General features: G+C 40.2%; 1 protein-coding gene and 1 pseudogene across 2 annotated transcripts in view; both read left to right on the top strand.

The window, feature by feature from the left end:
- The window catches only part of L2HGDH (L-2-hydroxyglutarate dehydrogenase), a 53,399-nt gene that overhangs the window by 13,345 nt on the left and 13,236 nt on the right, over positions 1-26,818 (top strand). For both annotated transcript variants that reach the window (XM_019968641.2, XM_070797386.1), the window contains 4 exons: positions 4,032-4,163; positions 16,702-16,864; positions 18,089-18,123; positions 25,660-25,827. In XM_019968641.2, coding sequence (XP_019824200.1) covers positions 4,032-4,163; positions 16,702-16,864; positions 18,089-18,123; positions 25,660-25,827 — 498 coding nt within the window. The remainder of the gene's footprint in view (positions 1-4,031; positions 4,164-16,701; positions 16,865-18,088; positions 18,124-25,659; positions 25,828-26,818) is intronic.
- LOC139185168 (histone PARylation factor 1 pseudogene) lies at positions 22,236-25,650 on the top strand (annotated as a pseudogene).

The raw sequence follows: 26,818 nt of genomic DNA, 5'->3' as shown, positions 1-26,818 counted from the left end.
TCTCCAGCACCACAATATAAAAGCATCAATTCTTTGGTGCTCAGCCTTCTTTATGGCCCACCTCCCACATCCATACATATCTACTGGAAAAACCACAGCCTTGGCTACATGGACCTTTGTCGGCAAAGTAATGTCTCTGCTTTTTAATACGTTGTCTACATTTGTCATAGTTTTCCTTCCAAGGAGCAAGTGTCTTTTAATTTCATGACTTCAGTCACCATCTGCAGTGATTTTGGAGCCCAAGAAAGTAAAATCTGTCAATGTTTCCACTGTTTCTGTTTCTATTTGCTATGAAGTGATGGGACTGGATGCCCTGATCTTAGTTTTTTAAATGTTGAGTTTTAAGCCCTCTTTTCCAATCTCCTCTATGACCTTCATCAAGAGGCTCTTTCTTTCCTCTTCAGTTTCTGCCATTTATCTTCTGTATATCTGAGGTTCTGAGGTTGTAGATATTTCTCTTGGCAATCTTTTTTTTTAGTCTTGGCAATCTTGATTCCAACTTGTGATTCACCCAATCTGGCATTTTGCATAATGTACTCTGCATAGAAGTTAAATAAACAGAGTGACAGTATACAGCCTTGACTTACTCTTTTCCCAACTTGTAACTAGTCTGTAGCTCCATGTCTGGTTCTAACTGTTTCTTCTTGACCTGCATACAGGTTTCTTAGGAGGCAGGAAAGGTGGTCTGGTTTTCCCATCTCTTTCAGAATTTTCCACAGTTTATTGTGATCCCAACAGTCAAAGGCTTTAGTGTAGTGAGTGAAGCAGATGTTTTTCTGGAATTCCTTTGCTTTCTCTGTGACCCAATGAATGCTGGCAGTTTGGTGTCTGGTTCCTTTGCCTTTTCTAAATCCAGCTTGTACATCTGGAAGTTCACGGTTCATGTACTGCTAAAGGTGGTGCTAGTGGTAAACAACCTACCTGCAAATGCAAGAGACCCAGGAGATGTGGGTTTGATCTCTGGGTCGGGAAGATCCCCTCAAGGAGGGCATGGAAATCCACTGCAGTATTTTTTCCTGGAGAATCCTATGGACAGAGGAGCCTGGCAGTCTAAAGTCCATGGGGTCACAGAGTCAGACATGACGGAAGTGACTTCACATGCATGCAAAGCCTAGCTTTACCTGCGTAGAATCTCTAATGTAGTGTTGAATAGAAGTAGTCAAAGGAGATATCCTTGTGTTCCTGATTTTAGAGAGAAAGCATTCAGTCTTTCACTATTAAGTATAACAACAGCTATGGGTTTTTTTTTTTTAAGATGTCCTTTACCAGACCGAGGAAATTCCTTTCTACCTGTATTGTGTTGAGTGTTTTTAATCATGAAATGGAGAAGGGAATGGCAGTCCACTGCAGTGTTCTTGCCTGGAGAATCCCATGGATGGAGGGGCCTGGTGGACTGCAGTCCATGGGGTCGCACAGAGTCGGACACAAGTGAAGCGACTTAGCACAGCACAATCATGAAAATGTGTTGGATTTTCTCAAATGCCTTTCCCACTTTTGTTGAGGCAGTCATGTGGGTTTTGTCCTTTATTCTATTAATATGAATTTATTACATTCATTGACTTTTGGATGTTTAGTAGGTCTTGCATTCATGCAATGAATCTCACTTGATCTTGATATATAATTATTTTTATATGTTGCCATATTCAGTTTACTAGTATTTTGTTCAGAATTTTTGTATCAGTATTCATAAGGGATGTTGATATGCAGTTTTTGTTATCTTTTGATGTCTTTGTCTTGTTTGACTGTTAACTGATCTTGTTGAATTAGGTAGTGTTCCTGTTTCTGTGTTTTGGGAGATTTTCTGAAGAATTGGTACTAATTCTTCTTTAAATACTTGGTAGCATTCATGAGGTCTGAGCTGTTAAAAGTTATTAATTCTGTTTCTTTAGTTGTTATAGGTCTATTCACATATTCTTTTTCTTCTTGAGTCAGTTTCAAAACTTTGTGTCTTTCTATGAGTTTTCCCACTTCATATAAATTATCTAATTTGTTGGCTTATAATTGTTCACAGTATTTCCTTATAACTCCTCTCCATGTAATTTTTAAGAATAGAAATTCATTGTTGCCCTTAAAAATGCTATGAAGAATTTTTTAATGATGTGGGAAAATGGTCTTGACATACTATAAAGCAAAAAAAAAGCAAAATGTAGAAGTATATTTACAGTTTTTATGGTTGCATTATGAGGGTTTGTTTGTTACAAAATACTAGTAAACTGAATGTGGCAACATATAAAAAGAATTATATATCAAGATCAAGTGAGATTCACTGCATGAATGCAAGACCTACTAAACATCCAATCCTTTAAGCCAAAGGAGCCAACCATCATCCACTGAACACCTCTGAGAAATATAGCAGGCCCCATTCCTGCCCATAGGATGATTTTGAGCTCTGTAACACCTGCTTCTTTCTGGAGGCTTGAATACTACTTCATATTTCCTCTTCACATCAAATCATGTCATTGCTTTTAACAGTGACTCAGCTCAGATCCAGGGATTAATTTACAGATTGCTGCTTCCAGGCCATGGCAATGTCAGTGTGACTTAATAACCTAATTTCACAGTTTTCCTGGTTTAGTCGCTTATTTTTGAGTCTTTGCCCATCTCCACCTTCTTTGTTTTAAATCAAGTTTGAAGTCCTTTCATTTCTTCAAATTGAAGTATGATTTAACATGTAAGAATTTTTTTCCTTGTGATGATGGACTTTTAAAAAAATATTATAGGATCCCTTAAAAAACATTGTATTTATTTCTTTATTTTTAGCTGGTTCTTTGTTGCGACGTGCAGGCTTTCTCCAGTTGCAGAGAACGGGCTACGCTGTAGTGGTGGCGCGCATGCTTTGTGCGGGGGTTTTTCCTGCTGCGCGGCACGGGCTCTCGAGTGCACGGGCTTCAGTAGTTGTGGGGTATGGGCTTAGTTGCCCCGCGGCATGTGGAATTTTTCTGGAGCAGAGATTGAACCCTTGTCCTCTTCATTGGCAGGTGGATTCTTAACCACTGGATCACCAGGGAAGTCCGTAATGAGGGCTTTTAAGATCTACTTTCTGAGCAACTTTCAAATATGCAATTACTAACTATACACAATTGCTAACTATAAATACACAATTACTAACTATAGTCACCATGCTGTACGTTACATCCCTGTAACTTACTTACTTTGTATATGGAAGTCTGTACAGAGTTTGTAAAGGGTTCTTGATATAGTCTGCATATTAGATCCTTATCAGTGATATGATTTACAAGTATTTTCTCTTGTTCAGTGCATTATCTTTTTACTTTCTTGATAGTGCCGTCTGATTCCACATCTGTTTTTAAGGTTAAGGATTTGTTGATTTAAATAACCTTTACACTTTGATTAGAAGTATTACTTCATGGACTGTGATTGACTCCTTGCTATGAAATAGTGATTTTTGAATTCTAATGTACTTGTGAATATCATCTGTGTTTTCCTTTGCTGGTAACTGTTAAGTAAGAAAGTAACTACCTCAAACAGATACTTTGCCCAGAAATAAATATTAATAGAAAAGGAATCTTGAGTAAAGTTGTTGAATTTTCTGTTTTTCTCCTCTATGACAGAATGCATCAGTAAATAATTTGAAATGTACTTTATTCCAGAAAATAGCTTTCTGTTAGTGATATCCCATTATACTGAATACTTCCTATCTCTCTGATATTCTGTTTTTTGTTTTTTTTAATTTAAAGACAAAACAAGCTGTGCTTCATTCCCCTCTGGGATTGAAACAGTGATGGGGATACGTATGGCCAAGACACACATAGCAACTGTGATGGTAGATGTGAAAATTGAGGCCATGCCTCACCTTTGTTTTAATGCAGTCTAAAAACAAATATTTTTGGTGGAGAAAGAGTGAAGTCTTGGAGAAAGGGAGAAGTAGATACATGAGGCAAAAAGCAGTTTTTAAAACTCAACCCAGTTTGAATCATACAAAAATTTATGATTTTCTATTGACCTTTATCTTTCATAACTGATGATATGTTTAACTTTATTCATATTCTTTATGTTTTTTTCTTTTTAAGCTTATAGTGGCTGTTGAACAAGAAGAAATTCCCAGACTTCAGGCCCTGTATGAGAGAGGCCTGCAGAATGGTGTCCAGGGCCTGAGGCTGATCCAGCAGGAGGACATAAAAAAGAAGGAGCCATATTGTAGGGTAAGTGATTCGCTAACCCCACACACATGCTCACAGGGATATTTTCAGCTGGGGCTCAGTCCCTGTGACATGGAGGCTGGGGGTGAGCCTATAGGAAGCAGGAATCATAGAAACAGATAATCTTGTCACAGGAGCATTGAGGTGACAGACACAAGAGGGCACTGCCACAAACTCTGGATGCTGATTTCTTCTTCCCTTTGAGAAACTACCAGGTCCAAAGAGCACAGGCAAAGGCAAGAGAGGTCTGAGGCCCTGTGACATGCTGGGAAAGCACTGAGTGGTGAGGTGTGGTTGGGTCCTAGGGTGTGTAGTGGAAGATAACAGATGAGATTGGAAAGGCAGAGCTAGCCCACGTGAAGGGCCTGACATTCATGCTAATACTTTGAAGTGTATCCAGTAGACATGGGTAGCCACTGAAAATTTTTGAGGATGGTGGCTGCAGTATCTGGTCTGCTTCAGGAGGGTGTGAATGGTGGGTTATAGAGTATCTGGCTTAAAGCATGCTATGGGGAAAACCAGATCTTCTTTATTTGTGATGGAGACTTGACCATATATATATAATAGTTGCTCTGTTTATCAGCTTTCCTTGATAGCCTTTTAGAGGCTACTGTCTGATTCCCATGCCACTGACTGTTACAGTGAATTGCTGTATCTCCTGTTTTCCATTCCTCGGGGTTTTGGTTTTTTTTTTTAATTGGAATATAGTTGATTTACAATGTTGTGTTAGGTGTCCATCAAAGTGAATTAGTTATACATATACACATATCCACTCTTTTTTAGATTCTTTTCCTGTATAGGCCACTACAGATCTTCCCCAAATATGTGTGTGTATATATATACAATAAAATAGATAAAAGTACATATAATAATAGTATACGTGTGTATATATATATATATATAAGCAATATGTAAAAATAGATAACTAATAAGGACCTATGGGCTTCCCCAGTGGCTCAGTGGGAAAGAATCCTCCTGCAGTACAGGAGACATGGGTTCGATCCCTGGGTCAGGAAGATCCCCTGGAGGAGGGCATGGCAACACACTCCAGTATTCTGGTTGGGAAAATCCTGTGGAGAGAGGAGACTGGTGGGCCACTGTCCATGGGGTTGTAAAAGGGTTGAACATGACTGAAGCAACTAACCACCACCATTTATCTATTTTGTCTATTTTATTTATTTATATCTTTTATATATATGGACTTCCCTGGTGGCTCAGATGGTAAAGCATCTGTCTACAATGCAGGAGACCCGGGTTGGAGCCCTGGGTTGGGAAGATCCCCTGGAGAAGGAAATGGCAATCCACTCCAGTACTATTGCCTGGAAAATCCCATGGACAGAGGAGCCTGGTAGGCTACAGTCTATGGGGTCGCAAAGAGTCGGACACGACTGAGCGACTTCACTTTCACTTTGTATATATATATATATTTTTTTTTTTTTTTTTAATATATACAGTAGTGTGTATATATCAATCCTGATTTATCCACCCCCGCTTACCCCCTGGTAACCATAGGTTTGCTTTCTACATCTGTCCCCAGTGTTTTAATGACATTATACAATATTTGGACTCTGGGTACCTATCTTAGTGAGTATGACCTTGAACTCACTGTCAGGCGATGCTTATCAAAAGCTTGCTTTAGAGAAACACTGTTTAAAGAAGAGAGCCTAGATGATCATTCATCCTTCTACCTCTCTCCAGACCACCAGATTGTGGTACCCCTATACTGTAGTGTTTTTCTCTCCCCACCTACTCCTTGACCCCAGATTACTCTCCTTGAGTTGTGTGTTGGTGTTTTGGCATCAGCCTATGGAGAAAATCACTGTGTCACTCACTAAGGCCTCTACTGTAAGAAGATAGGTTCACTGTTGAATAGCATCTTTTTGAGAACACTCAGGAGAAATTTCTCTCAGACCCCAGTTTTAAGTATAATTTTTTCTTCCTGAGCAGTTTCTGTCTATGGACTCTGTAACTGATTGCATTGTCCTGTTTGCCTTGATCCCAAGCAGGACACATTTGTGCCCTACTCTTGCCAAGTAGCTAAAGCCTTAAGCATAAATTTTTATTTTTATGCACTAATTTCACTCTTTGTTTCATCTTGTCTTTTCATCTTTGTTTTCTGTAAGCTCTTATTTTTTGGAACTTGTTATTGAATCCTAGCATATCAGTACATCCAAAATCATCAACTTGATGAATTTTCACGAAATGTGATCAGCATCCAGATCAACAAACAGAACATTACCCGCTTCATTTTGGTTGTTTAATTCACTTATTGATTCTAACAGTTTATCTATGAATTCTTTTTTTTTTTTTTTTGGCCATTTTGCATGGCAGATAGGATCTTAGTTCCCCAACCAGGGATAGAACCTGCACCCCCTGTGGTGAAAGCATGGATTCTTAACCACTGGACTGCTATGGAAGTCCTAATTCTTCTTCTGTGTTTTCTATATACAATCATATTTCTGCAAATAATGACTTCTAATCCATATACTTGTCTGGTTTAAAATTTAATGCTAGTATATATTGTTTTGTATGTATTTTTGTTTGTTTTTACAAGCTGCTTCAAATCCTTTTACACAAAGACAATATAGAATTAATTTTTCTTAAGTTATCTTTAGTTGTGCAGTTAAGGTTGGATCAAAATATTTGATTTTCTTAAGTAGTATAAAGTTCCCAAGAGATTGGTAGTACCTAGAAATCCAGATAGCGTTGAATGAGTTCTTCCTTGCAGGGAAGGTCATAGCATAGCATCTTTGACTCTAGCATACTTCACCTCTCTCTCCCTTCGGACTCAGAATAGTAAGAGTGTTTTCCTTGTGGGAGCAGATCTTCTCCCTTTTCTTCTCCCCATATAGTTCTTATTTCTCTGAGATGATGAATGAATGACTGATTTTTTAATAAGAAGACTCATTCATTGAATATCTGATTTTGTCTATTTTCTCCCGGCTTTGAGCAAATGCTACATGGGTCTTAAGCCAGGATTGGCAAACTGTGGCCAGTGTGGGCCAAGCCCACAACCAGTTGTTAATGACCTATTAAGCTGTTTTAAATGATTGAGAAAAATTAAAAGGATAATATTTTATGACAGTGAAAATTATATGAAACAAAATTTCAGTGTCACACAAATAAATTTTTATTGGCATACAACCATACTTAATCATTTATGTGTTGTCTGTGGCTGCTTTTGTGCCAAACAACCAACTCGAGTAGTTGGAACCTTAAGCTTCACATGGACAAAAATATTTACTATCTGGCCCTTTATAGAAAAAATTACCAGCTCCTGATCTAAACAGTAGGGAGCCACTGAAGGATTTTGGCAGGAAAATGACATGCAAACTGTGTTAATTAAGGAAAAGTTAATCAAACTCTGGTACACAGGATGAAACTGGTTGTGGGAGAGAGGGGAGCCTTGAAGTGGGAGGTCAGAACCATTTATATATTTATTTTTGGAAGCAGCTTTACTCACTATGACACCACCAACACTACCTATTTATAGTTATTTTTAGAATCAGTTCAGTTCAGTCGCTCAGTTGTGTCCAACTCTGCGACCCCATGGACTGCAGCATGCCAGGCTTCTCTGTCCATCACCAACTCCCGGAGCTTCCTCAAACTCATGTCCGTTGAGTTGGTGATGCCAGTCAACCATCTCATCCTCTGTTGTCCCCTGTTTTTAGAAAACCTGATTCCTTTCTACCAGGCTTTCCTGGTGGCTCAGATGGTGAAGAATCTGCATGCGATACAGGAGACCCTGATTTGATCCCTGGGTCAGGAAGATCCCCTAGAGAAGGAAATGGAAACCCACTCTAGTACTTTTGCCTGGAGAATTCCATGGACAGAGGAGCCTGGCAGGCTAAAATCCTTGGGGTCTGAAAGAGTGGGACACGGCTGAGCAACTAACGTTACTACTACTGTATATCATAGGTCAGTAATTTCTAGACTTAAGGAAGTTTTGACATACTATTCTTTATCTCACTGCATTTTCTCTTTTTTCCCCCCCCATAAAATGGGATCTGACATAAGATGAGCAGCAGTTTGTGGTGGCTGAGAAGTCAGACAGACATAAATTTAAATCTCATATCTGCCTATTTAACAGCTGTTTACCTTAAGTTAAAATTTTTCTAAACCTCAGACTCCTTGTTTGTAAAATGGAGTTGTTCTGAGAATTAAATACAATAATACATATAAAGCATCCAAGATATGTTAATCCTCAAGAAGTGATGGTTGTTATTTTGTGCTTTATGTGAGCAGTAATTCTGGTGAATTAAAATGGATTTTTTTGAGATACTTGGGTACTTTTCATGACGTCTGATAAGATAACTTTTTTATGTTCTTTTTCTCCTGGTTTACATTTTCCCTTTTTCCTAATACTTTGCTTGTAACTCATTATTTTATTCTGTTTATTTCCTTTAAGCCATGTCATTTCCTCTGTAGAATAGAATAGGCTATTTCAAAACATTGTTGAGAGATCGTAGGATATCTTCAAACTAGGGTTGTGAGTAACTCATATAAAGGCTCGTTTTAGTCAGTTGGGGCTGCTGCAACAAAGTGTGTGCTCAGTCGTGTCTGACTCTTTGCAACCCTGTAGACTGTAGCCCACCAGCCTCCTCTGTTCATGGAGTTTTCCAGGCAAGAACTCTGGAGTGGGTTGCCACTTCCTACTCCAGGGATTTCCCGACCCAGGGATTCAGCTCTCTTCTCTGTGTCTCTTATGTTGGCAGGCGGATTCTTTACCACTAGTGCCATCTGGAAAGTGGACCAGTTAGCTTATAAGTGTCAGGTATTTATTTCTCATAGTTCTAGAGGCCAGAAGTCTGAGATCAAGGCTCTGAAAGATTTGATGTCTGGTGAGGACCCACTTCCTGGTTCATAGACCATCTTCTAGCTGTGTTCTCACAATACTTAAAGGGTGAGGGAGCTCTCTGGAGTCTCTTTTATAAAGCCACTAATCCCATTCATGAAGGCTCTATCTTTATTACCTAATCACTTCCCAAATGCCCCATCTCCAAATACTGTCACGTTGGTCGTTAGGTTTCAGTCTATGAATTTTGGAGGCCCACAGACATTCAGTCTATAGCAGAACTGGTTGTTTATACTAATGCTGTACTTAAAAAGGAAAAAAATATTAGTATTAAAGAGATTAGGGAGCTACACATATGGGGGCAGGAAGTATTAATATTCGGGAAGTCTCTGTTCCTTCTGCTCAGTTTTCCTGTGAACCTAAAACTGCTCTAAAAAATCAAATCTACTAAAAAAATGAAATTAAACTTACTTCCCATCTCTTATCTATATAGTGCTTTACAAGAATTATTGAGTGTTTCCTGACTATAAAACAGCTAAACCTGTTTCTGTTTTATTGTTTTGTGTGATTTTGATAGGTTTGGTTGTGGAACTAAGATGTCAGAATCTCACTGATCTGTATCAAGTATTACCTGGCATTTGAGAATAAAACAATTTATAACCTCCACCAGAGAGGCATGCTAATTTTTAAATGTGTTTCTGTTTTTATGTACTATCAAGAAACTGTTTCAGACTTTAATATTAGTGTAAAAAAAAAAAAAGATATATAAGCCCCTGAACCCACTGTGGATTTGGTCATGATGTAAAAACAATTTTGACTCTGGAGTTTGGGAAACAAAGTTTTTGATTTCATGATGGTACTGAAATCTTGGGGATTTGGAATATTCCAGCTAGTCAACCGAAACAACAGTCATCTGTTGTGTGTCTGATAACTTTAGAAATTGGAAAAAAAATAGAAAAAGAAGGACCCATGGTTCTTTATAAGAAGGACCCATGGTTCTTTATATCATGCCTTACTGTTCAAAACAAAACAGCATTTTGTACATCATAAAGATTAGGGATGAGTCTGGATATTGTTCTGTGCACCTGACCATGTGATCCTCACATTTCTCAGAACGGGGTAGATGAAGTATGTATATATAGATAATCAAGTTAATTTGACCAACATTTTATTCTTTACTGTGTGCCCAGCACTACAGTGGGTACTGCAGATGTGAAGATAAGACATTGTCATGATCCTAAAAGAAGTTAGAGTATAGCAGAAGATAGTTTTAATACAGTGATAAGTATTATGATAGAACTGTCTTGTACCAAGGCAAGGGAGAGCTTTTAGTTAAATCCAAGAGTTTAGAAAAGTCTTCTCAGAGGTGAGCCCCCCGCTTGAAAGATAAATAAGTAGTGTAACTTCTAAGAGAGGTGTATGTTACCCTTCCCTGAAGCCTCTGCAGTAGTGATCTACTTTATAGGAGGCCGCATTATGGTTATCAATGTCCAGAATTTTTAGGGGTGACAATATATAGTGGAAAGTATACTTCGGTTTTTCATAAAGGTGTCTTGAATAAATTTCTGCCTTTTACCCCAAATTCACGACCACTACCAGGATTGGGTAGCAGAATTTCCATGGTATAGGGTCTCTTCTCTTTCTTCCAGGCCCTCCAGAAAGAAACAGTTTGTCAGGGGAACTCTGAAAATGTTTCTTGTATCAGATCTCTTTAAGAAGAAAATGAAGTGCCCCTAGTGGGAGTATCTGAGAAACTTTGAAACTGCATCTGTAAACTTTGAAGAATGGCTCTTGACAGTGTTCTCTGTGCCTCTCTATCCTGACTGCTTCCTCTGACCATAGGGATGCTGAGCCAACTGCCTTACTATAACGCTATTGGTCAATCACATATTCCTCTAGCCTCCTGACTGACTTCCAACTCTTAGCTTTCCCTGACCCACTTGCCTGGTTCTTTTCCAACCTGACCTGCCACAATATCAGATTTCAAGCTCTGACCTGGTGACCTGGTCCGTGCATGTGCAGTCTGCCGGCTGGCAGACAGCCAGCCTGTCCCCTAACCCCACCCTAGGCCAGAGTGTCAACAGCTTGGCAGCAGTGATTTGTTCCACCTTCCCCCTCATCCACATTCAGGCAAGGCACACCAACATCTCATGAGGAGGGTCAGAGCCAAGACCAGAAAGGGAAGGAAGAAGGAAACCTGTTTAGGAAGGGTAAGATTTGGTATATGTTTAAAGACAGCCCTCAAAAATTCATTCAGTCAGTATTTGAGTGCCTTCTGTGTATGTCAGGCATGTGCTGGATTAGAGGAGTAGAAGATGAATGAGGAGGATATTTGGGATGATAAAAAAAGATTGACATGAGGCACTTGGACACATGTTATTTTACCCCTCTGTTATCATACTTATCACATAGTTCTATGCTATGTAAGAAAGTTTTTGTGACTAAACTCTTAGTATTATCTTAAATTAGCTTCCAAGGTTGTTGTATCCCAGATACTGTTTGTAGATTGGAGTTGAATTCTACTTATTGGACCTGTGAATTTAGGAATTTCAGGCAATAGAAGTTCTAGTGTAAAATCTTACGTGTGTCTAGAAACAGAAGGAATGATTTCCTATTCTTGGCAAATGCTCTCAAATTCTGGAAGCAAGACTGTCAGGAGAATGATGAATTTTTGCCACATGTTAGGTTCAGCTTGTGAAAAGAGCCTGAGATTATGAGCCTTCACTTTTAGTGCCATCTGGCCATTTGGAAACATTGGTCAGGGTTGAGTGGCAAAATTAAAAGCTTTTAAAGGCCAGACAGGTAAACGCACTGGGCTGGGGTGGAGCAGTGAATACAGATGAAATATTTAATATTATCAGATGTCATTTTAAAACTGTAACAGCAGTGCAGTGCTGCCCAGGAGGATGGCAGCCCTTAAGTCACACTCAACTTCTGGGCTTTAGTTATCCTGGGAACCAGTCTGCCCTCTTAGAGGAAATTGATTGAGAGAACTGATATACTCTTATATACAATAACGCAACAGAAAATTGTGCCATTTCCACGCACTCACCAAAATGTAGTCAGTATTTAGTGTGTGAAATTCTACTCATATCCTTTTCTTCACAATTAGAAAAGGCCTGTGCACATTGAACACTTATTATGAAAAATTAAATATGTATTGTTGTAGATCATTCATTTATAGAGTTTAAACATGTTTTGAGTGGCAACTGACACACACACATACACACACACTCCAACATAGCAATTAAATACCCAGGCTATTAATTTCTCCATATTACCTAAAGAGAAAGTTTGACTTAACCACTAAAATCTCCATTCAGTAGTTGCAGTCTTGAAGATAGATTCAGCAGCAAATCAGGTCAGTACTCTGAAAACATTGTGAACAACTCAGGGCTCTCACTGAGTGTGCATGACAGATAATATACTACTGGGAAAATCTTAGTGCAGTTTATATAAAGAAATTGGTGATACAGAATCTGACTCATTATCAGATATGGTTCAGATCAGATCAGATCAGTCGCTCAGTCGTGTCCGACTCTTTGCGACCCCATGAATCACAGCACGCCAAGCCTCCCTGGCCATCACCAACTCCCAGGGTTCACCCAGACTCACGTCCATCGAGTCAGTGATGCCATCCAGCCATCTCATCCTCTGTCGTCCCCTTCTCCTCCTGCCCCCAATCCCTCCCAGCATCAGAGTCTTTTCCAATGAGTCAACTCTGCGCAAGAAGTGGCCAAAGTACTGGAGTTTCAGCTTTAGCATCATTCCTTCCAAAGAAATCCTAGGGCTGAACTCCTTCAGAATGGACTGGTTGGATCTCCTTGCAGTCAAGGGACTCTCAAGAGTCTTCTCCAACACCACAGTTCAAAAGCATCAATCCTTCGGCGCTCAGCCTTCTTCACAGTCCAACTCGCATCCATACGTGACCACAGGAAAAACCATAGCCTCGACTAGAAGAACCTTTGTTGGCAAAGTAATGTCTCTGCTTTTGAATATGCTATCTAGGTTGGTCATAACTTCCCTTCCAAGGAGTAAGCGTCTTTTAATTTCATGGCTGCAGTCACCATCTACAGTGATTTTGGAGCCCAGAAAAATAAAGTCTGACGCTGTTTCCACTGTTTCCCCATCTATTTCCCATGAAGTGATGTGACCGGATGCCATGATCTTCGTTTTCTGAATGTTGAGCTTTAAGCCAACTTTCTCACTCTCCACTTTCACTGTCATCAAGAGGCTTTTGAGTTCCTCTTCACTTTCTGCCATAAGGGTGGTGTCATCTGCATATCTGAGGTTATTGATATTTCTCCTGGCAATCTTGATTCCAGCTTGTGTTTCTTCCAGTCCAGCGTTTCTCATGATGTACTCTGCATATAAGTTAAATAAACAGGGTGACAATATACAGCCTTGACGAACTCCTTTTCCTATTTGGAACCAGTCTGTTGTTCCATGTCCAGTTCTGTTGCTTCCTGACCTGCATACAAATTTCTCAAGAGGCAGATCAGGTGGTCTGGTATTCCCATCTCTTTCAGAATTTTCCGCAGTTGATTGTGATCCACACAGTCAAAGGCTTTGGCATGGTCAATAAAGCAGAAATAGATGCTTTTCTGGAACTCTCTTGCTTTTTCCATGATCCAGTGGATGTTGGCAATTTGATCTCTGGTTCCTCTGCCTTTTCTAAAACCAGCTTGAACATCTGGAAGTTCACGGTTCACATATTGCTGAAGCCTGGCTTGGAGAATTTTGAGCATTACTTTACTAGCGTGTGAGATGAGTGCAATTGTGCGGTAGTTTGAGCAATCTTTGGCATTGCCTTTCTTTGGGATTGGAATGAAAACTGACCTTTTCCAGTCCTGTGGCCACTGCTGAGTTTTCCAAATTTGCTGGCATATGGAGTGCAGCACTTTCACAGCATCATCTTTCAGGATTTGGAATAGCTCAACTGGAATTCCATCACCTCCACTAGCTTTGTTCGTAGTGATGCTTTCTAAGGCCCACTTGACTTCACATTCCAGGATGTCTGGGTCTAGGTGAGTGATCACACCATTGTGATTATCTGGGTCGTGAAGATCTTTTTTGTACAGTTCTTCTGTGTATTCTTGCCATCTCTTCTTAATATCTTCTGCTTCTGTTAGGTTGATACCATTTCTGTCCTTTATCGAGCCCATCTTTGCATGAAATGTTCCTTTGGTATCTCTGATTTTCTTGAAGAGATCCCTGCTAAGTCGCTTCAGTTGTGTCCGACTCTGTGTGATCCCATAGACGGCAGCCTACCAGGTTCCCCCATCCCTGGGATTCTCCAGGTAAGAACACTGGAGTGGGTTGCCATTTCCTTCTCCAGTGCATGAAAGTGAAAAGTGAAAGTGAAGTCGCTCAGTCGTTCCCGACTCTTAGTGACCCCATGGACTGCAGCCTACCAGGCTCCTCTATCCATGGATTTTCCAGGCAAGAGTACTGGAGTGGGATGCCATTGCCTTCTCCAGAAGAGATCCCTAGTCTTTCCCATTCTGTTGTTTTCCTCTTTTTCTTTGCATTGATCACTGAAGAAGGCTTTCTTATCTCTTCTTGCTATTCTTTGGAACTCTGCATTCAGATGTTTATATCTTTCCTTTTCTCCTTTGCTTTTTGCTTCTCTTCTTTTCACAGCTATTTGTAAGGCCTCCCCAGACAGCCATTTTGCTTTTTTGCATTTCTTTTCCATGGGGATGGTCTTGATCCCTGTCTCCTGTACAGTATCACGAACCTCATTCCATAGTTCATCAGGCACTCTATCAGATCCAGGCCCTTAAATCTATTTCTCACTTCCACTGTATAATCATAAGGGATATGATTTAGGTCATACCTGAATGGTCTAGTGGTTTTCCCTACTTTCTTCAATTTAAGTCTGAATTTGGCAATAAGGAATTCATGATCTGAGCCACAGTCAGCTCCTGGTCTTGTTTCTGCTGACTGTATAGAGCTTCTCCATCTTTGGCTGCAAAGAATATAATCAGTCTGATTTTGGTGTTGACCATCTGGTGATGTCCATGTGTAGAGTCTTCTCTTGTGTTGTTGGAAGAGGGTGTTTATTATGACCAGTGCATTTTCTTGGCAAAACTCTATTAGTCTTTGCCCTGCTTCATTCCGTATTCCAAGGCCAAATTTGCCTGTTACTCCAGGTGTTTCTTGACTTGCTACTTTTGCATTCCAGTCCCCTATAATGAAAAGGACATCTTTTTTGAGTGTTAGTTCTAAAAGGTCTTGTAGGTCTTCATAGAACCATTCAACTTCAGCTTCTTCAGCGTTACTGGTTGGGGCATAGACTTGGATTACAGTGATATTGAATGGTTTGCCTTGGAAACGAACAGAGATCATCCTGTCGTTTTTGAGATTGCATCCAAGTACTGCATTTCTGACTCTTTTGTTGACCATGATGGCTACTCCATTTCTTCTGAGGGATTCCTGCCTACAGTAGTAGATATAATGGTCATCTGAGTTAAATTCACCCATTCTAGTCCATTTCCGTTTGCTGATTCCTAGAATGTCAACGTTCACTCTTGCCATCTCTTGTTTGACCACTTCCAGTTGCCTTGATTCATGGACCTGACATTCCAGGTTCCTATGCAATATTGCTCTTTACAGCATCGGACCTTGCTTCTATCACCAGTCATATCCACAGCTGGGTATTCTTTTTGCTTTGGCTCCATCCCTTCATTCTTTCTGGAGTTATTTCTCCACTGATCTCCAGTAGCATATTGGGCACCTACTGACCTGGGGAGTTTCTCTTTCAGTATCCTATCATTTTCCCTTTAATACTGTTCATGGGGTTCTCAAGGCAAGAATACTGAAGTGGTTTGCCATTCCCTTCTCCAGTGGACCACATTCTGTCAGATCTCTCCACCATGACCTGCCCATCTTGGGTTGCCCTACGGGCATGGCTTAGTTTCATTGAGTTAGACAAGGCTGTGGTCCTAGTGTGATTAGATTGACTAGTTTTCTGTGATTATGGTTTCAGTGTGTTTGCCCTCTGATGCCCTCTTGCAACACCTACCGTCTTACTTGGGTTTCTCTTACCTTGGGCATGGGGTATCTCTTCATGGCTGCTTCGGCAAAGCTCAACCATTGCTCCTTACCTTGGATGAGGGGTATCTCCTCACTGCTGCCCTTCCTGACCTTCAACGTGGGATAGCTCCTCTAGGCCGAATAAAACTGAAAGACTCATTGTAGCAGCTGAAAGAGCCTGGAAAAATTAACTCCTCTAAGGAGGAGAATTATTTCCAGATTATAGAGGTTTTCTTATTTAGCTCGTATTATTTCTATTATCTGTTAGACAATTTATATACGTATTCAGTATCAAATTTAGGCACTGAATTGAGAAAGCTTTTATTTTATTTTTCTTTAAGATTATCAGATGTTTGCCAGGAAAGGCTAATTGTGAGTTATCCATTACTATAAACAGTAAAAAAAATTCAGCCAAAGGTCAAATTTATTGGACAATCTGTTGTTTAGTTGCTAAGTCATGTTCAACTCTTAGACCCCATGGACTAGCCTGCCAGGCTTCTCTGTCCATGGGATTTCCCAGGCAAGAATACTAAAGTGGGTTGCTATGCCCTCCTCTAGGGGATCTTCCCGACCCAGGGATCAAGTCTGAGTCTTCTGCATTGGCAGGTGGATTCTTTACCACTGAGCCACCAGGGAAGCCTCATTGGAGAGCCTGTCCTCAGCAGTTTTTAATTATATTGTCTTGGTCCTTTCACAATTCTGTCCCAGGGTCTAATGGCTATCGATTGTCCCTATACTGGCATCGTGGACTATCGGCAGGTGGCTTTTTCATTTGCCAAGGATTTCCAAGAAGCAGGTGGCTCTGTTTTGACCAATTTTGAAGTAGAAGATATTGAAATGGCTAGAGAAAGTCCTTCAAGAAGTAAAGATGGTAAGCTGTCTGTATCTTTTCTGTTGAATACTTGAATTGACTTTATAGAAACTTGGGACTATTTCTGTCTAGGGTAGCATGACATGAGGGTCACCAGGAGGTAGCTACAGTAGGGCACAGAGCTGCAGGCAGGTGCAGAAGCGAAATTAGCTCCCAAAGACTTTCCTATCCAATAGGTTAGACTCAGAATCCCCTGGGGATGCTTGTTAAAAATACAGATTTTAGCATCCTCCCAGGGACAGGGGAGCCTGGTGGGCTGCCGTCTATGGGGTCACATAGAGTCAGACACTACTGAAGCGATTTAGCAGCAGCAGCAGTCTTACTGAATCAGACTGTCTGAGGATAGGACATGACTCAGCCATTCTGAAGCCCCCACCTGCAATTCCCCCACTGTAGCCTGTACTTAGAGTTTATTTTGTTTTGCTTTGGGGGCACAGATTTTTTTTTTTTAAACCAAATGAATTAGTTGTTAAGCCTTAAATTTGTTGTTTGGAAATTTGAAGGGAAAAAGAAGTAGTGCTTGGTTCATTCTTTCTTGACAGGCCTTTAAGGAGATCTGGGCTATCTGAAGCAATCATTTTCCCAGTGTTCTTCTAAATTCTAAGATGATGAGCAAAATTGTTAAATAATTGAGATTGTTAGGTAGGTAGCATAAGCAATCAAATTTATGATGTAAGTAAGTAAATCATATTCTTTACCTGCTATCCATATGCATTATAGGTCTTTAAGATCACATGTATCTGATTGGGAACAAATTTTAGAAATAGTTTATCATTGGAAATTTTGTGTTGTAATAACTCTTGCTTCTCTATCCAACCTAAAATCTGTAAGGATTCAGATAACACTTGAATGACAAGTGTCATAGCGTTCTTCCAATGGAAAAATACATACTGATTTGTGATGGTCCATTTTACAGCATGTTTTCTAGGATTTGGTTCACGGAAAAGCTGTGCCTTCTAGTGTTGGAGCTGAGGTGGGGAATGGTTTACAGGTTAAATGAATTAAAATGAAATATGCTAAAAAAACATGCCCGAGTTTTATATATTGTCGAATCTTAACTAGTTTAATCTCGTTACTTGGTAAAAAGAAAACTTTAGAATGAAAAGTAGGAGCCAGTCATGGTTATGATGGAGATAATCCTTGAAATTTATGACTAGAATAATATTTCATTTAATGTAGGCCTTCTTTTGCTAAAAATAAATTTTTCACTAATTTTTTTTTCAGGGATGAAATATCCAATCGTTATAAGGAATACAAAGGTAAAGATTCTTTTTAAGAAAATCTTTATTTATGTGTTTGGCTGTGCCAGGTCTTAGTTGTGTCACGCAGGATCTTGTAGTTGCGGCTTGCAGGCTCTTGGGATCGTTGGTGTGGTACGTGGGATCTAGTTCTACCACCAGGGGTCTAAACTGAGCCCCTTGCATTGGAAGCAGAGTCTTAACCACTGGTACACCAGGGAAGTCCCAAGATTCTTAAGTAAACTTTATCTACTTTATCTACTGTCATCTTCTTCCTTAAAAAGTTGAATTAAACCACAGTGCTGTATTTTACGTCATTGAATGAAATTTGCCTACTGTAAAAGTTATTCTGAGAAAAATCCTTTGGGAACAATGTAACAACTTTCATTCTAGGAAAGGTTTCAACTTGGGAATGTCTTCATCAAGTGATTGTGCCAGCAAAGGATAGGATTATAAGCACTTGGGGTAATGAAAACTGATAGATGTTTTATCGTTTCTGCCTACTTATCTACATGAACTTATTATTAACTCTCTACTAATTATAAGACTTTGGGGACAGGGAGCAGGCTGTGCAGGGAGAGACAGGCTGCTTTTCTTCAGCTTCTCATAGTCTAAAACAAGAATTATTGAATAGCATAGAAGTATTGCATTAGCTGTTTGTTCACCGAACGATCAGAGTTCAGTCAGTCAGGAGAGTAGAGTCATCGATGAGTATATTGTAGGAATTAGGCCTTACACAGTTTTGAAAGTATTTAGGGAGGTGAAAATTCAGAAGGGGAGTTGGTAGATCAGGAGGTATCTCCAGCCAGTTTCTGAGAAGCCAAGTGTGTCCAGCTGCTGAAGTTGGAACGCGAGCAGGAAGCTTTGTCTACACCCAAGTAGTGGGTGCCTTTGTGCTTGGCCAGTAGGATGGGTAGTCAGGAGGTGAGCTGAAGGTGGAGCTATAATTTATCAATACTTGGCAGTGGGTGTTTGGGCCAGAGGTGACCTTCAGAGAATAGTGTGGTTGCTGCTGTACCTCTGCCTCCTGGATCATATGCACTTGCTGTTTGGTCAGCTTTAAGTTAGAAGCATGTAAGGAAGCATCAATCCCAGCATAACCCAAGTGATACCGTAAATCCCCTGCAGTCCCTCCCTTTCCCACTTGGCATCCACTCACACCCCTTATAACTACATTTATGAAATAGAGTAGAACAATTATGCTTCCATCCACAAGGTGCAACTATCTTTCATACACCTGAAGACAAGCTTTCTCTCCAAAAAGGATACAAAGTCTACTTTCATTGATTGTGAATGTTCATTTCTTTTCTATCTGAGTCACTCTCCCACTTTGAGATCCTGCAATATAAATCCTGAGATAAAAGGTTAACCACTATTTAAGCATCTTAAGTCTCAACTGGAAGTAATTTTTCTTCCTAGGAGACGTGTGGCAACGTCTGGAAACATTTTTCTCATCACACCTAGTAGAAGCGGAGGAGGTGGGGCACTGCTGCTGTCATATACTGGGTAGAGGCCAGGGAATCTGCTAAGCATTCTACAATGTGAGAGACAGGTCCCCACGACAGAGAGGCATCTGGTCCCACATGTCAATAATGCTGAAGTTGAAAAACCCCATGTGAGATGATGGGAAGTGGCAGAAATGGGTGTGCTAGTTGTCTGGGGCTTCCACAACATATTACCACACACTGGGTGGCTTAAGCAGCAGAAATTTATTTTTCCACATCTCTAGAGGCTAGAAATCTAGGTCCGGGTGCCATCAGAGTTGGCTTCTGGTGTGATCTCTCTTCTCGGCCTGAGGCTGGCTGCCTTTGTCCTTAAGTGGCCTTTTCTCTGTGCCTGCACACGTGTAGAGAGAGAGTGGGAGAGAGCAGTCTCTTTCCCCTATAAGAACACCAGTCCTATGAGATTAGGGTTCCACTTTACAGACCTTATTTAATCTTAATTATCTCCTTAAAGGTCCTATCTCCAAATACAGTCTCATTGGGCATTAGGACTTCAACTTATAAATTTGAGGAGGACACAGTTCACTCTAGTAACAATGAGGGTAAAGAAAGTGTTGGGTAACTTATAGGCAATTATATTTATTTTAGAATAAGAAAGAAATACCCCTAGCTACTACACTCCTCATTTCTGTCACCAGCCATGTGGTCATAGCTGATATTTATAATTTCCTTCTTCCACTACTCATTCCATAGTCCCTTTGCCCTTGGCAAGCATCTCAGCTGGTAATGGTTCCTAGTTTGCTGGGGTAACTCAAACTTCCATTCCTAAAGTGTCTGTGCGCTTAGCAGCCCTGCTTGTTTTGGGTTGTGGGTTCCATTTTTGGGTTCCATTAGCTTTTATAATAGCACGTGGGGAAACTAAAACATATCCCAGGGGAGCTACATTCCAGACATACTTCTCTTTATCATCTCTGAGCCCTCTATGTGGTAGCAACTCAGTGTTTTCTTGAGAGAATCGGTTATCCCACCCAGAACAGTAATTCCTTCTGCCTATTGATTCACTGCCAGGAGGAGCCCAAAGTGACCAGGTATGACAGTATCAATTTCTGACTTAATGGAACCATTGCTTATTTTCTAATGGAAGCATTTTTCCCTTGGAAACCAAGACCTCTAGACCATCAGAACCAAAAATTGTAGGGCTGGGAAGCAAACATTTCATAAGCAGTTTATTATAATAGTAAGGAGCTGCTCCCATTTTCTACCCCTTGATTTCCAGACCTGTGAATCCTGGCTGTGGAAGAAACAACACCATGTATTAGTCACTGGTTTAGAGCATGTAGAGAATCCTGGAAGACACTGCCCCAAGCCTGTAGGTGTGCCAGCCAGCTAGTGCTGTTACTGGATCTTCAAAAGCTCATTCTACTTTTTGTCACCCAGTAGCTTCAGGTTTGTGGGGTAAATGGTAAAATTAGTGCATTCCACAAGCATGAACCTATTGTTGTGCTTCATTTCCTGGAAAATAAGCTCACTGATCAGAAGTAATGCTTTTGAGTAAAATACCGTTAAGAGTGAATAAAGCATCCTGTAAGTTCACAGATGGCGGTTTCCACAGAAGCATTGCAGGTGTAGAAGATGAATTTGTATCCAGAGCAAGTGTCTGCTCCAATGAGGACTAAGTGCTGCCTTTGGTTTTTGATTGAAGTGGTCCAGGGACCATGTCAGTGGCTATGTTGATCTCTGCTGTTGGCCGATTGAGTATTCACCTGTGGCTGTAAATAGATCAGCCCTGGTGAGTAAGTCCATGTTGCTAAACCCATGCATTACCTCCTTGCTGCCATAACCATTTAGTTCATGAAGCCATTGGGTGTGGATGGGGTACCTGGGGAAAGAGGCTAGCTAACATCCACAGGGCAGGTCATCTTGTCCACTGATTATTAAAATTTTCCTCTTCCATGATCACTCTTCAGTGAGCATTCATGGAGAACTCAAATGTCTTTTTTATCCGAACCTGTTTTGAGAGATCCATTCACATACCTTTTCTCCAGAGCTCCTTTTTCTGACCATCCAGCAAATAGTCATTGCACATGAAACAGTATAGATCCATACTTCTAGGACAAATAACCAGGTATGACATTCTGTGTTCTGCCCCCTTGGGAAGATTGCCCTTTACTATAGACCTTCAGGGCCACTCCCAAGTGGGGCGCTGGTGCTGTAGCTGTTCTTTTCAAGTGATGTCAGAATGTTGTGCAGAACCATTTGTCAACCTGGCCTGTATTTTGTTCTTCCTTGGTCAGCTGATCACTTTCCATGGGGCCGAGGGAGCAGGTCCAGAGGGAGGAGATGATTTAGCGGTGGAGGTCATGGGCATTTGAGCCACTTGCCTCCACAACTTATGTGTGCCTGCAGGACCTATACATCTCTGATCTTGTATATTACCACTTCCTCTTGATGACAGAGTGCTGCGTACACACCCAGTTTTGTGGCCTGGTGAGTAAGACAATACCCAGTTCATAATGGGTAATTCAAATGGTAACTTGGTGACCTGTGGTCAAGTGTTGGATCAAAGGCAGAAGCCCTTTCTCAAAAGGAGGCTAATTACCTGCAGAGGATGGTGTAACTTTCCTCCCAAATCCTAAAGTTCTGTGCTGTGATTCTTCCTATAGGGACCTACAAAAGTCTCCTTAAAACATCATGATCAGCCACAAACTTGAATTACTGTCAGAGCTGCTGGATCGTGTGGCCCAAGTGGCAGAACAGCCAAGGTGTCCATTCAAAAAAGGATTAAGAAGCAGAATGGTCAGCAGTGGTGGGAAGTGCAGGCCTGGTGGGGAGTAAATCCTGAAAACTGAGGTCTCCAGTGACTTTAGAAAAGAGATATTAAAAAGAAAATAAGTATAGAAAATCGTTATAGGCATTCTCTGCCTGGAGATTTCTATCACTTCTGGAATTTCTATGAAGGACTTGATCCTGAGAAGTCAGCCAATTCCCTTTTCTGCAAACTTTGGACTTCGATCAGTGGGTCTTTATGAAACATAAAATGAACAAAAATATCAGCAAGGCTGATTTTAACCTTCACTGGAGATTTTACCGTGGTCTTCAGACCATTATTTCTGGTAAATAATAAATAATAAATAATAGATAATAAAATTCATTTCCACGTGTAGTATTTCAGGGAGTCTCCTGATGAACCAACCTCCTGTATATGTTGGAATAGATGGAGCAAAGAAAAATTGTATAATTGATCAAAATGGAGATAATGTGTTTGCTGCCATCAGATTTTTTTTTTTTTTGATTAAAAAACAGATAAGAAGAAAACTGGTCTCTTGAAAAGCATAGATGAAAAATGCACAGAAGCAGCCAGAGCATTGGGTTTACTCTTTGGAACAGAGAACCATGAAGATGAAATATAAAGATAAGAAAGTCATGACAAAGACTTTTCATGAGGCAGGCTTGGTTGTCTCAGTAGAGGGAAATGATGCTGGGTATGGTGAGCTCCCTGAAACGGATGCCAGCTTCAAGGGAATTTGCAAGACAATTGTTGAAGCACCAAGTAATGAAGAGAGGCTAAAAGCTTTGGCTCTCATTCAAGAAATGATGACCTTAGTGCAGTTTGCTAGTGATAAACGTGATTATAGAATGAAGCGTAAGTGGGATGGACTTCCCATGTTATGGTTCAGACTGTTTTCATAAAGCTGCTGGCCAGCTTTCACCTCTTGCCTATACTCTGCCAACGAGAAGTCTCTTTGCAGAAATTATTGAAGATTGTCTGGCAAACAGGAGTAAAGAGAGCACAGACCAACTTGTTGCATGAGTGAGAATTGGCTTTCTTGATGTACAATATTTTAAAGCATTAATGTTAAACCTATGAATTTTGTTTTCAAGAAGTACATAAAACGAACTGATGGAAACATTTACCTAAAACTTTTATAAAGCTTAAAAAAAAAAGGATTAAAAGTCTGTTTCTACCCTTGCCCTAAGAAACATTTTCACTAAAGTGTGGCATCATGTGATCCAAGATACACAGGGGCCTGTGGGAAACCAGGGGATATGTATTTTATTCAGCTTCTATAGTTGTTACTTTTATTTTGGCATTTTCCTCTAGTATAATTAAATAATATAACTTAAAATTTTAAATATAATTTTAATATATTTTAAAATTATAAAATACAAAAATTTGAGTCAGCTTATCAAGTTGAATATCGATGCATTTATGACAAGCTAAAAAAAATGAATTTTTAAAATAAACTTTTGAGGAGAGGAGTTGCAAACTAAAGATTTATAGGTTGAACATGGGGGAAAGGTCTGTTTCACTTGAATGTGTTAAAGTGTTAGTTGCTCTGTTGCATCTGACTCTTTGCCACCCCGTGGATTTAGCCCCCAGGCTCCTCTGTCCATGGAATTCTCCAGGCAAGAATACTAGAGTGGGTTGCTATTTTCTTCTCCAGGGATCAAACCTTGGTCTCTTGCAGTGCAGGAAGATTCTTTACTGTCTGAGCCACCAGGGAAGCTTATGAAATAGCAATAACGATGCATGGTTTATTTTTTAAAAGACTTTAATGGTTGAACTAATAATAATAAGTCAATGTAAATTAAAAATTTCCATTTTGGGTGTGAAACTAATGTTACTGAATTATTTAATAATTTTTTCCTTTGAAATCGTTCCTCAAGTTTTTAAAAGAACTTCTAAGTTATTGCATTCTGGTACCATTCTATGAATTCTTTTATCTTTACATTTATCATAAGGCTTATCTTCATTTTATGTTCTAAGAACAAAACAATTGCTGACTTTTCAAGTAGGTAACTAGTAGATTAATATCACGTAAAAAATTTTTTGTACTTCTGGTATATAGTTCTAGATGAACAGAAAAGATATTAACCTACTTACAGGAAGCATTTTTATTTTTGTTGACATAGTCCTTTGACTTCAAGGATCTTAAAGCTTTCATGAGTTTAGTCTAGCTAATTTGAATTCACTGCAAAGAAGTTTCATTTGATTTTTGTCCGAAGTGTGCTTGTATAACTGTTGAAAAGAGGCTTATCTTGGTAGCTGGGCAAAAATAGGATGAAGACAGAGATAGGATAAGGATAAATCAGTAAAGCCTAGAAAGAAAGAGAACACTGAGGCAGATGAGAACCTCAAGGCTTCAGAAACAGGTCCTCTCAGAAGGAAATCTAGCAATATGAGATTACCTGGAGCGAGAAGGTATTAGTTGTTTCCTCTGTAAGAAATAAAGCAATAGAAATGGAGTATGGTAGGGAATTAGGGTTAAATGAAATCATTTAGGAAATTGAGTCACAAATTGGCTCACCCTATCAGAGTAAAGCAAAAAATATGCAGATGATAATCACAAATAAAATTTATGAGAAAACATAGCCTAAGATTAGTAGTCTCCTAGTCATTAAAGCAAACCTTGACCATAGTGTGCATTCTCAGTAAATGTGGGTTGAATAACTGAGTTTTGAAAAGTAGCCTCACTTTGCAAAGTAGATACTGATCCGAAGGGAGACCTTGGTTGCTGGGTAGATTACAGGTGGAACTGAGCAAGGGTTGAGTGTGAAGCAACCTGAGAGTAACAGGATAATTACCCCTAGATAAGACAGGAGAAGCTATTTGAAATACAGAGGAGGCCAAATGGGTTGAGGCCAAATGAGCCACCTAAATGAAGGTGGGTTCTTCCTGCAATAAGTAGTGAAGAAGTTCCACGGTAGGTCTTTGTGAAAAAGAGCTGTCTGTATGTGGCTTGTTAGGTATCCTCGCTAGGTCAACCACTCTAACTCTAAAGTACAAAATTTAAGGTGATATCCTCTTGTGTGCCATTGCTCTAAGTTTCTACCTTCCAACTAAATGCTGAAGAACTTCTTTTGCTGATACCTGTATTTAATCTCATCTTTTAAAAAGAATAAAAAGATGGGAATTCCCTGGCAGTCCAGTGGTTAGGACATTTTCACTGCAGGGGCCTGGGTTCAATACCTGGTGAGGGGACTAAGATCCTGCAAGCTGTGCGATGCAGCCATAAATGAATGAATGAAGGATCCATATCTGTGCCTTTACTGTCTTTGCTATCACCTATTCTTTCTGCTTCCCACAAGTCGCTGTTCTTTTCTCTTGCCCTAGGGAGAGGAGGTCCGATGTCAGTATGTTGTGACATGTGCGGGACTTTACTCAGACCGTATTTCCGAGTTGAGTGGCTGCAATCCCAATCCTCGAATTGTACCATTCCGGGGAGATTACCTAGTCTTGAAGCCAGAAAAGCGCTATCTTGTAAAAGGAAATATTTATCCGGTAAGTAATGATACATCTGGCTTCCCAGATGGCTCAGTGGTAGGGAATCCACCTGCCAACGCAGGAGATGCAGATTTGATCCCCGAGTCAGGATGATCCCCTGGAGGAGGAAATGGCAGCTTGCTCCAGTATTCTTGCTAGGAAAATCCCATGGGCAGAGGAGCCTGATGGGTAACAGTTCACAGAGTCGCAAAGAATCAGATACGGCTGAGCGACTGAGCACACACACATACCATGATACCTCTGCTTTCTCAAGACGCTTGTGGCAAAAGGGAATGAAACAAAAACTTTTCCCAGAGTTAGACACAAGAGCTATTTTAAAGGGCTTTTTAGTTCAAGCATTCCACCTGTTTCTCTGGGTTAAATCCCTACATCTTTGTTTTGATATTGTGGCTACCCATACAGTCCATGGAATTTCTCCAGGCCAGAATACTGGAGTGGGTAGCCTTTCCCTTCTCCAGGTGGTCTTTCCAACCTAGGGATAGAATCCAGGTCTCCTACATTGCAGGCAGATTCTTTACCAGCTGAGCCACAAGGGAAGCCCTAAATTGACAGTACTTGCTCACAAGTCCTGGAAAGCTTGAGTGTACCACAGGAAGAACAGTGAGGAAAGAACCTGATTCTCCCACCTCTGTCTGGAAAGAGTATTCCTAAGAGAACTTTTCCTTTTAACAAGCCCAGATGCCAACCTTCTTTCTTAGTTCACTTATCTGTAAGTGCAAGAAAGGGGATGTGGCCACTCTGTAGTTTCATGGTGTAGAAGACATAGGCATTTAAATGAAAAGCTCATTCTTCTGTCTGGACCTACTGGGTTGAACTACGAGTATTCAGCTATTCAGTGTTTTTGACCTTGCCAAGACTTCCATCATCTTTTCCAACCTGTTACATTCCCACTTGACAAAAGCCTGTGTTATGAAGATGGGTTTTTTCCTGGCAGCTCTGATTTTACTTGTCAGCTGCGTAGATTCCTAGTTGGGGACGGTAGGAGTGG

Source organism: Bos indicus, chromosome 10 (assembly GCF_029378745.1).
Source record: "Bos indicus isolate NIAB-ARS_2022 breed Sahiwal x Tharparkar chromosome 10, NIAB-ARS_B.indTharparkar_mat_pri_1.0, whole genome shotgun sequence".
Lineage (NCBI taxonomy): Eukaryota > Metazoa > Chordata > Mammalia > Artiodactyla > Bovidae > Bos > Bos indicus.
Note: the sequence above shows the minus strand (reverse complement) of the source record. Positions and strands in the feature narration are given on the sequence as shown.